Raw genomic sequence first — 12,827 nt, 5'->3', positions numbered from 1 at the left:
TCATATACAGGGCGCACCGGATTATAAGGCGCACCGGATTATAAGGCGCATAGAATAGATACTGCAGTCAAACGTTTGACTGGGGTTGCGTTACGCCCAAGCTCCACCTACTGCGTTGCGTCACCTCTCCATCGGTGTTGTGTCAACTTCCCGTTGTCCAAGCTCCACCTGAGCGTTGTCACCATCAACGTTCTACCTGCTCCACTGTCAAAAATATATATTTTTCCACCTCAAGTATCAGCCGTTCGTCATCCATTTTTGCAACAAGCGTCAAGGACCTGCGGTGATTCACAGCTGACTCGCGTGAATAGCAATTCGCAATAGCTGCAACCACGAGATATAGAGTAGTTAGCTACAAGCATTTTCAATCTGCTATTATCTCTATTAGTGGATTAACCGCTGTGGTGATTTAACAGCTGATAAAAATACATAAAGTAGACTACAAACAGAGCAAAACAACACCAGAAAACAACCAATAGGCTATACAATTATAACCAACAACCAATATGTGACAGCTCCTGGTGAAATGTGCAACGTACTTTTTCAGTTTTTACACATGCTTAAACTACAGATTGTAAGCTTTCAAATGATGTGTCATACATTCAAATCAGAGAAAGATTGAACACGACAGGCGTATTTGAATGTTGGTTCATCTCAAACACTGAATGGGAGAAAAGTGACTCTGACCAAACCACAACAAACGCTGCTAGCGGCTAACAGCTAACAAAACACATCGCTACGAAGGTCTAAACTGTATTTTAATAACATGACAACATACTGGGAGAACATCGACATGCTAAAAACACATAACTACACATAACTAGATGAACACACAGTTCTTGCTTTTGAACACGAGCTAAAACGAAAGTATGTTTACAAATCAACCCTCCCTTACCGGTAGCCTCCGGCAAACGAGAATAATGAATCCAATACACAAATGATAAGTGTTTAGTGATCGTTATACTGTTGTTTATTATATCGAGTGGGTACTTTAAAACTTCAAGTTGAAAGCACCAAGAATCTCACTTTGTTCCCTCGGAAACTCTGTTTAGTCTTCTTTACTTGGGGTCTTGTGGTGTGGGACTGTGAGTAAGCACAACACCGGTGTTTACTGATTACCGTAATGCTGCAAGCGGTGCGGCTTTGTAGTTTACCAGTCGTACTGAAACATTTTGACAGAGCGCCTTGAGCGCCGTGTAAAACCAGTATGGATCAACCAACTAACAAATTGATCCATATATAAGGCGCTCCGGGTTATAAGGCGCACTGTCGTTTTTTTTGAAAATTAAAGGCTTTTAAGTGCGCCTTATAGTGCGGAAAATACTGTATATAACCTGCAGAAGTCTGTCTGTTTACCATGTATATAACCTGCAGAAGTCTGTCTATTTACCATGTTAATAACCTGCAGAAGTCTGTCTGTTTACCATGTTAATAACCTGCAGAAGTCTGTCTGTTTACCATGTTAATAACCTGCAGAAGTCTGTCTGTTTACCATGTTAATAACCTGCAGAAGTCTGTCTGTTTACCATGTCTATTTACCATGTTAATAACCTGCAGAAGTCTGTCTGTTTACCATGTATATAACCTGCAGAAGTCTGTCTGTTTACCATGTTAATAACCTGCAGAAGTCTGTCTGTTTACCATGTATATAACCTGCAGAAGTCTGTCTGTTTACCATGTATATAACCTGCAGAAGTCTGTCTGTTTACCATGTATATAACCTGCAGAAGTCTGTCTGTTTACCATGTTAATAACCTACAGAAGTCTGTCTGTTTACCATGTATACCTGCAGCAGGCTGGGTGGGATGGAAATGCTGCTTCTCTCTATAGAGAAGTTCTCTATTAACCTTCTTCATCCAGCGCTCCTATACAAATGACTAGTATATCCCAACAGATCATGCATACAACCGTATGTTTAACCCCTTCACCCACACTGCTCCAGTTATTTTGGTAACACTTTATCTAAGTAGTCCCCAATAGATGGTTTATGGATAGATGTTGAACAAATGATCAACAAATGGTTCAATGATGCGATTCATAGGCCTGTAACATTTCAACATTTTGCTGTACAATTGTCTCAGAAATAATTGCGATTAACAATATAATTGTTTCATTGTTGTGACCCAGATTGAATTGAATTAAAACATACTTTTGAACATAACATTGAGTATGTATGCTCATAAAAAAAAAAAACACACAAATGGCTAAACAGATTAAATTAAATGAGGGGCAGGTTTGGGGCCAGAAACACAAGCATGTTACATTTCTCTGGATTGAGGCACCCTTCACTTTCTGGTACAAATGTGGAACTGCGGTTTTGGAGATGTAGGTTTTGCTAGGCAACTCATATTGGCCATCAAAAGAGTACAGCATGTCCTTAAACGCAGGCTTCTCCACGGTATTGAATGGACGCATCTCTTTTGCGATGTAACGTGTCACTTTGTCTGTGAGCGATCTGTGTGAGCGTACACCATTTGAAACGGTCTCGCTGCTTAACGACTCAGCAAGGCTTATGATCCCATAAAGGTGGAGATTGTTTTGAAACAAGCTCCATCACGGGTAATGTATTCTGCCTCTCTCTACCATATGTAACAGGGTTAGGGTTAGGGCTACTGTCGCTATTCGTTTTCTGAATCCAGTGTGGATTTTTTACGTTCGAAAGACGAATTTAGCAAATGTAAATCAATGTGCGGGCCGTGTCCTGTTCCTACTCAGAGCTCCGTCCTGTCTCACTACAGGGGACATGTCTCACTGTTCCTACTCAGAGATACGTCCTGTCTCACTACAGGGGACATGAGGCCATTGGAATTTTCTTTTAAAAATGCTTTGTCTGCGTCCACAAATTGCCATTAGACAATTATTTCAAAATTGTTACAGGCATGTTACAGGCCTAGCGATCCACTAACCCCGCCACACCCTTAATATAACCCTAGCCAACTGTCTCAGGTGAACAAAGTTGCAGTAGACAGTTTGTGCGTGTGCAGATCTTCTCTAGAGGACACCTACCTTTCCTCTCCTCCCGTTGCCTCCGTCCTGGTCCTCCCACTGCCAGTCCACCCCCCTCACCACGCGGCCCCCGGTGAAGATCCCTCTGGCTGTGATCTTCTTGGACTTGCGGCGAGACTCCAGAAGGACTCTGTCCAAAACCAACACAAACACATATGAGTGTCTTTGTTGAGAAGTTGTTCTGGTGGGATGGATGTGAACATTAAAGAGTTAGGTGATTGTGAATAAGGAAGGACAGTCATAACCTGTGGGCTAGTTAATGTGGAGTTAAGTTAAGTTACATGCGCACATTTCTATATTAACACGCCCAAATGCATTCTGCTATTAATGCCATTTTAGTCCGATACAAAGCTCAGCAACTTTGGCCACTATCTGCAATGTTTCAGGAGGCTATGTGAACAAACAGCATTTGTCAGTGCTAACTACACTGAAATAAAATATAAAACACTTTTGTTTTCGCTCCATTTTTTCACGAGTTGAAATCAAAGACCTAAGACTTTTTCTATGTACACAAAAGGCCTATTTCTCTCAAATTGTGTTCACAAATTTGTTTAAATCTATCTTAGTGAGCTCTTCTCCTTTGCCGAGATAATCCATCCACCTGACAGGTGTGGCATATCCAGATGCTGATTAGACAGCATGATTATTGCACAGATGTGCCTTAGGCTGGTCACAATAAAAAGGCCACTCTAAAATGTGACAGCACAATGCTACAGATGTCGCAAGGTTTGAGGGAGCTTGCAATTGGCAGGAATGTTCACCAGCGCTGTTGCCTGTGAATTGAATGTTAATTTCTCTACCATAATTGTCCCCAAAGGCGTTTCCGAGCATTGCAATTGGAAATGACTTTGGAGACAGCTTATGGTAGGCTCTGGTGGACATTCCTGCCAATTGCACACTCCCTCAAAACTTGCGCCATCTGTGGCATTATGCTGTGTGATAAACCTGCACTTTTTAGAGACTTGCATTGGATTATCAACAAATAAGAACACATCTAATTAATTGTGAATATTGATTATAATTTCAAATTCCAAGCCAAATTCAACTTCATTAAAGAACTCAAAATTAAAACAATCATGCCTTTGAATCAAAACATTAGTGCTGGCAGAGCACACATTAATTAAGCGGCACGGCCACTTTAAACGTTGAAATGGAACGTTCTCTGGCATAGATCCATGGTAACTGTTGGAAATTGGAATCAGAATGGAATGCTGCAGATAACTTGCTTGAAGGTTTAAAGTCTTAACATGTCAGGTGGTGCTACCATTCAGAATGATCCTGTCTTTCTTTCATCATTTCTAAACATCTTCCTTCCTGCCTGCCTTTCTTCGTTCTTTACTTCCTTCCTTCCTTTCTTCCAGAACACATATTCATTACAGGCTTATTACACCCACCTCCCTGTCTATTATGCTTGTTGCCACAATGTCATTCATAACACCACGATAAATTCATGACACGGAAGTAGTGTGTGTGTGTGTGGATATACTGTCTCATACACTCACTTCCTGTACTGTATCATATCTGAACTATATTATTGCATTTCATGTCATTGTAAGCTGCATTTTGCACTACTATTCTACAGCAGCCTTATTACCTTAGTATACCTCATCTACCTGTTTCTATTACCTTATTATACCTCATCTACCTGTTTCTATTACCTTATTATACCTCATCTACCTGTTTACCTTATTATACCTCATCTACCTGTTTACCTTATTATACCTCATCTACCTGTTTACATTATTATACCTCATCTACCTGTTTACATTATTATACCTCATCTACCTGTTTACCTTATTATACCTCATCTACCTGTTTACCTTATTATACCTCATCTACCTGTTTATCTTATTATACCTCATCTACCTGTTTACATTATTATACCTCATCTACCTGTTTACATTATTATACCTCATCTACCTGTTTACCTTATTATACCCCATCTACCTGTTTACCTTATTATACCTCATCTACCTGTTTACCTTATTATACCTCATCTACCTGTTTACATTATTATACCTCATCTACCTGTTTACTTTATTATACCTCATCTACCTGTTTACATTATTATACCTCATCTACCTGTTTACCTTATTATACCTCATCTACCTGTTTACCTTATTATACCTCATCTACCTGTTTACATTATTATACCTCATCTACCTGTTTACATTATTATACCTCATCTACCTGTTTACCTTATTATACCTCATCTACCTGTTTACATTATTATACCTCATCTACCTGTTTACATTATTATACCTCATCTACCTGTTTACATTATTATACCTCATCTACCTGTTTACATTATTATACCTCATCTACCTGTTTACCTTATTATACCTCATCTACCTGTTTACATTATTATACCTCATCTACCTGTTTACCTTATTATACCTCATCTACCTGTTTACCTTATTATACCTCATCTACCTGTTTACCTTATTATACCTCATCTACCTGTTTACATTATTATACCTCATCTACCTGTTTCTATTACCTTATTATACCTCATCTACCTGTTTATCTATTATACCTCATCTACCTGTTTATCTATTATACCTCATCTACCTGTTTACATTACCTTATTATACCTCATCTACCTGTTTACCTTATTATACCTCATCTACCTGTTTACATTATTATACCTCATCTACCTGTTTACATTATTATACCTCATCTACCTGTTTACCTTATTATACCTCATCTACCTGTTTACCTTATTATACCTCATCTACCTGTTTACATTATTATACCTCATCTACCTGTTTATCTTATTATACGTCATCTACCTGTTTACATTATTATACCTCATCTACCTGTTTACCTTATTATACCTCATCTACCTGTTTACATTATTATACCTCATCTACCTGTTTACATTATTATACCTCATCTACCTGTTTACATTATTATACCTCATCTACCTGTTTACCTTATTATACCTCATCTACCTGTTTACATTATTATACCTCATCTACCTGTTTACCTTATTATACCTCATCTACCTGTTTACATTACCTTATTATACCTCATCTACCTGTTTACATTATTATACCTCATCTACCTGTTTACCTTATTATACCTCATCTACCTGTTTACCTTATTATACCTCATCTACCTGTTTACATTATTATACCTCATCTACCTGTTTCTATTACCTTATTATACCTCATCTACCTGTTTATCTATTATACCTCATCTACCTGTTTATCTATTATACCTCATCTACCTGTTTACATTACCTTATTATACCTCATCTACCTGTTTACCTTATTATACCTCATCTACCTGTTTACCTTATTATACCTCATCTACCTGTTTACCTTATTATACCTCATCTACCTGTTTACATTATTATACCTCATCTACCTGTTTACATTATTATACCTCATCTACCTGTTTACATTATTATACCTCATCTACCTGTTTACATTATTATACCTCATCTACCTGTTTACCTTATTATACCTCATCTACCTGTTTACCTTATTATACCTCATCTACCTGTTTACCTTATTATACCTCATCTACCTGTTTACATTATTATACCTCATCTACCTGTTTACCTTATTATACCTCATCTACCTGTTTACATTATTATACCTCATCTACCTGTTTACCTTATTATACCTCATCTACCTGTTTACCTTATTATACCTCATCTACCTGTTTACCTTATTATACCTCATCTACCTGTTTACCTTATTATACCTCATCTACCTGTTTACCATATTATACCTCATCTACCTGTTTACATTATTATACCTCATCTACCTGTTTACCTTATTATACCTCATCTACCTGTTTACATTATTATACCTCATCTACCTGTTTACCTTATTATACCTCATCTACCTGTTTACATTATTATACCTCATCTACCTGTTTACCTTATTATACCTCATCTACCTGTTTACATTATTATACCTCATCTACCTGTTTACATTATTATACCTCATCTACCTGTTTACCTTATTATACCTCATCTACCTGTTTACATTATTATACCTCATCTACCTGTTTACATTATTATACCTCATCTACCTGTTTACATTATTATACCTCATCTACCTGTTTACCTTATTATACCTCATCTACCGGTTTCTATTATCAACCTACTTATTTCACCTCATTCTATTATTGTTGGTGTTGTATTCTGCTGCTATTGCTATCATTGTTACTATTGCTGCTATGGCTGATTGTTGATTTTGTATTCTGCTTTATTCTATTATTGATTGTGTATTCTTCTGCAATGCCAATGTCGAAGAACCTGAACCCAAGAATTTTACTCTGTGTACCTGTACATTAGATGTAATAAAAGACATTCTGACTCTGATACAGTAGGCTTGTAGTGTGTTAGTAGACACACGCACATGCATGCACGCACGTCGTCATATTTGGACAAGTAACTTGAGCTCTCGGACAAGTAAAAGATAAGTTCACTCCTCCGAAGGACAAGTAGGCTACCTGAAACACCTTCATGTCAAGCCCTGCTTCTCTTGTAGATTAGTCATGGAAAATAAGAAGTGTGCAAGTTTTTGTACAGTTTTGTACCTTTTGTATCAAGCAGCAAAAAAGTGTTTGAGTTAGCCTAGTTTGCCTTACTTGACATCTCAAGCCTGTGATACGACTATCACACATGCACACATCCTGATGACATCATGCAGTGATGCACTGAACAATTTCACATAGCACAAAATAAATAAAACCTGCTCTATTTATCAATGGAGAGCATGGTAGGTCATTATTGAGATATGAACCTTTGCCTAATCACCATTAAGAGCATCTTTTGCCATTGTTTTCCTATGAAAAAAGATTTCCTGATATCCCAGATGCTGGCAAACATGCATGTGTCCATCCAACTACCTGACCGTGTCTGTATGTCTGTATGACCGTGAGTCTGTCTGTATGACCGTGAGTCTGTCTGTATGCCTGTCTGGTTCATCCTCAAAGGCAGACTTTGTCTAGCAGGGTTGAATAATGAATAAAGAAACAGCACGTAACAGAATGGAGAAGTTGAAAACATTCAGCAGTAGGGATGCTCCGATCTGGATTTTTGGGGCCGATACCGATCACCGATTTTTTCCCTCAAGATCAACCGATACCGATACCGATTTTTAAAAAAATACATAACTGTAGGCCTACTGACTGGATAGCCTACATATTTTTTGCTTTTTAGACAAAAGTTTTGATCCATTAGGCACCAAGCAAACGCAGACCCATTTTTATGGCATAGTAAAGGTCTGGCCTATCACCCAGTTAGGGCCTGAAGCCCAAGTCAGTCGATATGGCTGTATAAAAGACATCATAAACGTGGCATTCATGGTTTACATACTGTTACGTCCTCCTATGTTTTCTGTTCAGTTATCTGTCTTCCCCAGGAAAAAAAAAAAAAGAAAAAAAAAAAAGAAAAGATCGGTTTTTGCGATCGGCCATTTTTGCCGATCACCGATCGAGTCATTTGGAGTGAAATCGGCCGATTTAAATCGGTGGCCGATAAATCGGAGCATCCCTATTCAGCAGTCAGATCCTCAGCTAACATGCCCGTAGTGTGTAGAACGTGTACGCTTCTCTAAATCTCAGACTTCAGTAACAGTAAAGAGGGCTTAGTGGAGGAGCCACCGACCGCCTCGTAAACAACATGCCAGTGGCCTCTAACTATCATCAGCTGAGTCACTGAGGGGGGCAGACGCAGCAGCTGGACAGTGGAACCATCACAAACAGACGGCAGTCTTCAGACACTCCCCCCTCCAACGGCAAAAGAATCTAATGTGGCAGAACAAGACCCCCGCCCCCCACACACACACACACCCCCTTTGTGTGCCGTCAGGCAATAACTGTCTCAGGGGAACTGGAGTCACACTTGGTTGAAAGGCCGCCAAGCTGTTGCACCATGCGTTTGTCCCCTGCACCTCACAAAGCGGGGGGTTCACAGTCAACGTAATGACGCAGTATGTCCCTGTGTGCACCATCTACATAGGACGCTTTAACACCAAGCAGCTGCCAACAGAACTAGTTTGGGTTAGCCTCCAGGTTTATTCCTTAAAAAGTGTAGAATAGTGCTGTTTACCTTGTGTGTGTGGACCTGCCAGTCTTCCTCTACACCCAGGTAAACAATACAACCACAGGGCCAACAGCCGGGGGCCCAGACAACCACCACAGTGGAGCCGGGGGGCCCAGACAACCACCACAGTGGAGCTGGGGGCCGAGACAACCACCTCAGCTTCTGAAACAGAGGCTGAGCAGTCGCCTGGCAACAGAAAGCCAGGAGCGGCGGCCACATGTTGCGTCTGGCTGGGAGGCTGAGTTCAGACACACGCAGCCTCTCAGATGTCACACGGAGAACAACAGAAAGTGTGCCTCCGAGGCGGTTGACGGAACACAACAGACCAAGAAGAGAATTCAATAGAAGCTAGCGTCAGCAGCCTAGTTAGAAGCACAGTTCAGATGTTCTCCTAGGTGGGGCAGGGTGGATGGGCCGTACTAGGGCTGACCCCATGGAACTGTGTGTTACAGAGACTTTGAATTATACATGCCAATGTGCTTAGGTCCTCTTTTTATAGCAGTGTGTCTGCTCACTGTTTCTGTTGCCTGTTTGTTGTTATTTTATGTTGTATATTGTATGTTTTTATACTGTATGTGGTGTCTTTTTTAACTAAGTGCTGCTTTTCTTGGCCAGGCTCATTTGAAAAGGCTACAGTCTCAATATGACTACCCTGGTTAAATAAAGGATTATTATTATTATTATAATAATGTAGTCATAAAGGGTCAGTAGTCAGATACTCAATCCACTCAAGTCATCAGAGTCTCCAGTGACGTTCCACTTTACCAGTGCACATACTGTAGCTGTCTGACACCTATCACTCATTTGCAAGGATTCATTATGCCAGGACGTGCATAGGTTCTAAAAAAACTAACCCAAGCACTCGTGCCAAAGACCAAATCCACCTGTAACAGCAGTATGCATAGTTCTCACAGGTATCTTCACGATGTCATATAATGATTGTATAATATAATCATAATATATTACATTTAGCTGACGCTTTTATCCAAAGCAAAACATTGCAATGAGTGCATACATTTTCCAGTATATTTGGTCGCAGCGGGAATCGAACCCACTATCTAAGCGTTGTTAGCTTAATACCCCAACCCTAACCCCATGCTCACCAGAGGACCACAGTGACCCTTTTACATGCTTGTGCTGACATTACTCCATCCACCAAAACTGGTTAGGTCATAGCAGGTGACAAAAACAGCCTTTACTTCATCATCCTTCTTTCACATAAATCCTTCAAATGATGGACATCCTTCTGCGCCTACACATTGGCTAGTCTAGACAGTACTCTCCTCTCACTACCAGGTGATCCTGTAGAAGTCTAGACACTACTGACCTCTCACTACCAGGTGATCCTGTAGAAGTCTAGACACTACTGACCTCTCACTACCAGGTGATCCTGTAGAAGTCTAGACACTACTGTCCTCTCACTACCAGGTGATCCTGTAGAAGTCTAGACACTACTGACCTCTCACTACCAGGGGTGGTGATCCTGTAGAAGCGGTGTCTCAGGTGGTGCTTGTCTCCATGGTAGCAGGTGGTGCAGAGGTCGTAGTTGGTGCACTCGGCACACTTCCAGCGGATCCCGATGATGGGCTGCTGGCGGCAGGTGTCACACATGGTGCCGTCGTGCTTTATACCTGAGAGGAGCGCAGGCAGGACAGGGGGACACAGGTGAGCAGTTGTGTGGAAGAAATGGTCTTTAGGGCTCGACATTAACGCCGTTTTACTTAGTAAAACCTTCGGCGGGTTTGTTTGCGCGAGCACTTGATTTTTTATCTTCATGTGTGGGGTCTCTCTCAGATAAAAAATCTGTTAAGATTTAGAAGAAAATAATAATAATAATAACTTTAATTTATATAGCGCCTTTCAAAAAACCCAAGGATGCTTAAAGTGTATCCTTATGTGTACCAGGCTTAAGAGGCTACTTCAACGCATCCATCACAGACCCGAACACTAGCCCGAGGTGTACAGGTGAGTTAGTTACTAGCCCGAGGTGTACAGGTGAGTTAGTTACTAGCCCGAGGTGTACAGGTGAGTTAGTTACTAGCCCGAGGTGTACAGAGGAGTTAGTTACCAGCCCGAGGTGTACAGGTGAGTTAGTTACTAGCCCAAGGTGTACACCTGTTAGAGTTAGTTACTAGCCCGAGGTGTACACCTGTTAGAGTTAGTTACTGGCCCGAGGAGTACACCTGTTAGAGTTAGTTACTGGCCCGAGGTGTACACCTGTTAGAGTTAGTTACTAGCCCGAGGTGTACACCTGTTAGAGTTAGTTACTAGCCCGAGGTGTACACCTGTTAGTTAGTTACTAGCCCAAGGTGTACACCTGTTAGAGTTAGTTACTAGCCCGAGGTGTACACCTGTTAGAGTTAGTTACTAGCCCAAGGTGTACACACCTGTTAGAGTTAGTTACTAGCCCGAGGTGTACACCTGTTAGAGTTAGTTACTGGCCCGAGGTGTACACCTGTTAGAGTTAGTTACTAGGAGGTGTACACCTGTTAGAGTTAGTTACTAGGAGGTGTACACCTGTTAGAGTTAGTTACTAGGAGGTGTACACGTGTTAGAGTTAGTTACTAGGAGGTGTACACCTGTTAGAGTTAGTTACTAGGAGGGGTACACCTGTTAGAGTTAGTTACTAGGCCAAGGTGTACACCTGTTAGAGTTAGTTACTAGCCCGAGGGTTACACCTGTTAGAGTTAGTTACTAGCCCAAGGTGTACACCTGTTAGAGTTAGTTACCTGTTGGAGCGCTGTCAAATATCCTCACGTCGTACGCCCCGGAGCAGCGGTAGTTGGCAGCCGTCCCGTTGTCCCAGACCACGACCACCTCCTCCGGACTCTCGAAGCTCCGGACAGTGCCGACATGTCCCTCTCCACCGTCCTGTTTGCCCCACTTCCAGTCGGGTCCACGGATCACCCTGGCACCCACTCCCTCCATCATCACCCGGTTGTTCCTGCCGGTCGTCATTAAGAAAAAGGTCTCGCTGCTGACACCCAAAACTAATATCTGCCAGCTAGCAAACTGGGAGGAGAGTCTCGCAAAGCAGATGTGGTGTGCTGCCAAACTGTCCAACAACCAGTTAGCCAGGCAGCTAGCTTGCTAACAACCACTAGCTTAGCACGCTGGGATTGTCCACCTTGTCTGCTGGAAGTTCACCAGACAGAACACACTACAGGGACATGACTGACCGACATGTTGAAGTGACTTACAGCTGGCTGGCAGGAATGTAACACTAACAGACTTTCCAACACACAGCTAGCTATGTAGTTAGCTACCACAATAAGCTACAATGCTAGTCGCTGGCTAACCAGAACTCAACTAGCAGCTAGCGTTAGCTTCCTGAGTCAGCTGTTGAATTGGGACTTTCCGCTCCACAAACTGTCCTTCTGCAGCGTTATGGCAGACACTTTGCGTTTCAGTTGACCCGTGTCATTGCTTTATCAATCCCCAGACAAGGAGAGATGTCACCCCGAGCGCTGGTGAAGTGTCCACATCGTGAGGACACGGCAGACCTTTGTTAGCTAGCTGGGTGAACGATGCCACCTCCACAACTTGACACCGTTATGCTAGCTTAGTTAGCCAGCGTCTCTGAGTCCTGTTCCTCTGGATAATTGATAAACGTTGATAGGATATGTTGTTGCAGTGAGTGTTGAAGTTCTTCGTGAACTGTATTTCGTTTGACCAAATGTTTGCGAAAGTAAACTAGTCAGGATGAGCGCGACGCCATTATAAGTCAATCATCCCCGTTCAGACAGAGCAGCTG

At 41.5% G+C, this 12,827-nt stretch overlaps 1 protein-coding gene across 2 annotated transcripts in view; it reads right to left on the bottom strand.

The window, feature by feature from the left end:
- mib1 (MIB E3 ubiquitin protein ligase 1) overlaps positions 1 to 12,044 on the bottom strand; it is a 95,548-nt gene extending 83,504 nt beyond the window's left edge. For both annotated transcript variants that reach the window (XM_080546299.1, XM_080546300.1), the window contains exons 1-3: positions 11,803 to 12,044; positions 10,533 to 10,704; positions 3,007 to 3,136 (exon numbers count right to left, since the gene is read on the bottom strand). In XM_080546299.1, coding sequence (XP_080402425.1) covers positions 3,007 to 3,136; positions 10,533 to 10,704; positions 11,803 to 12,031 — 531 coding nt within the window. In that variant the 5' untranslated portion in view covers positions 12,032 to 12,044. The remainder of the gene's footprint in view (positions 1 to 3,006; positions 3,137 to 10,532; positions 10,705 to 11,802) is intronic.
- Positions 12,045 to 12,827: the final 783 nt, after the last annotated feature.

This window comes from Nansenia antarctica (genome assembly GCF_963989245.1).
Source record: "Nansenia antarctica genome assembly, chromosome: 16".
Lineage (NCBI taxonomy): Eukaryota > Metazoa > Chordata > Actinopteri > Argentiniformes > Microstomatidae > Nansenia > Nansenia antarctica.
The sequence above is the reverse complement of the archived record's forward strand: the minus strand, read 5'-3'. Positions and strand labels throughout refer to the sequence as shown.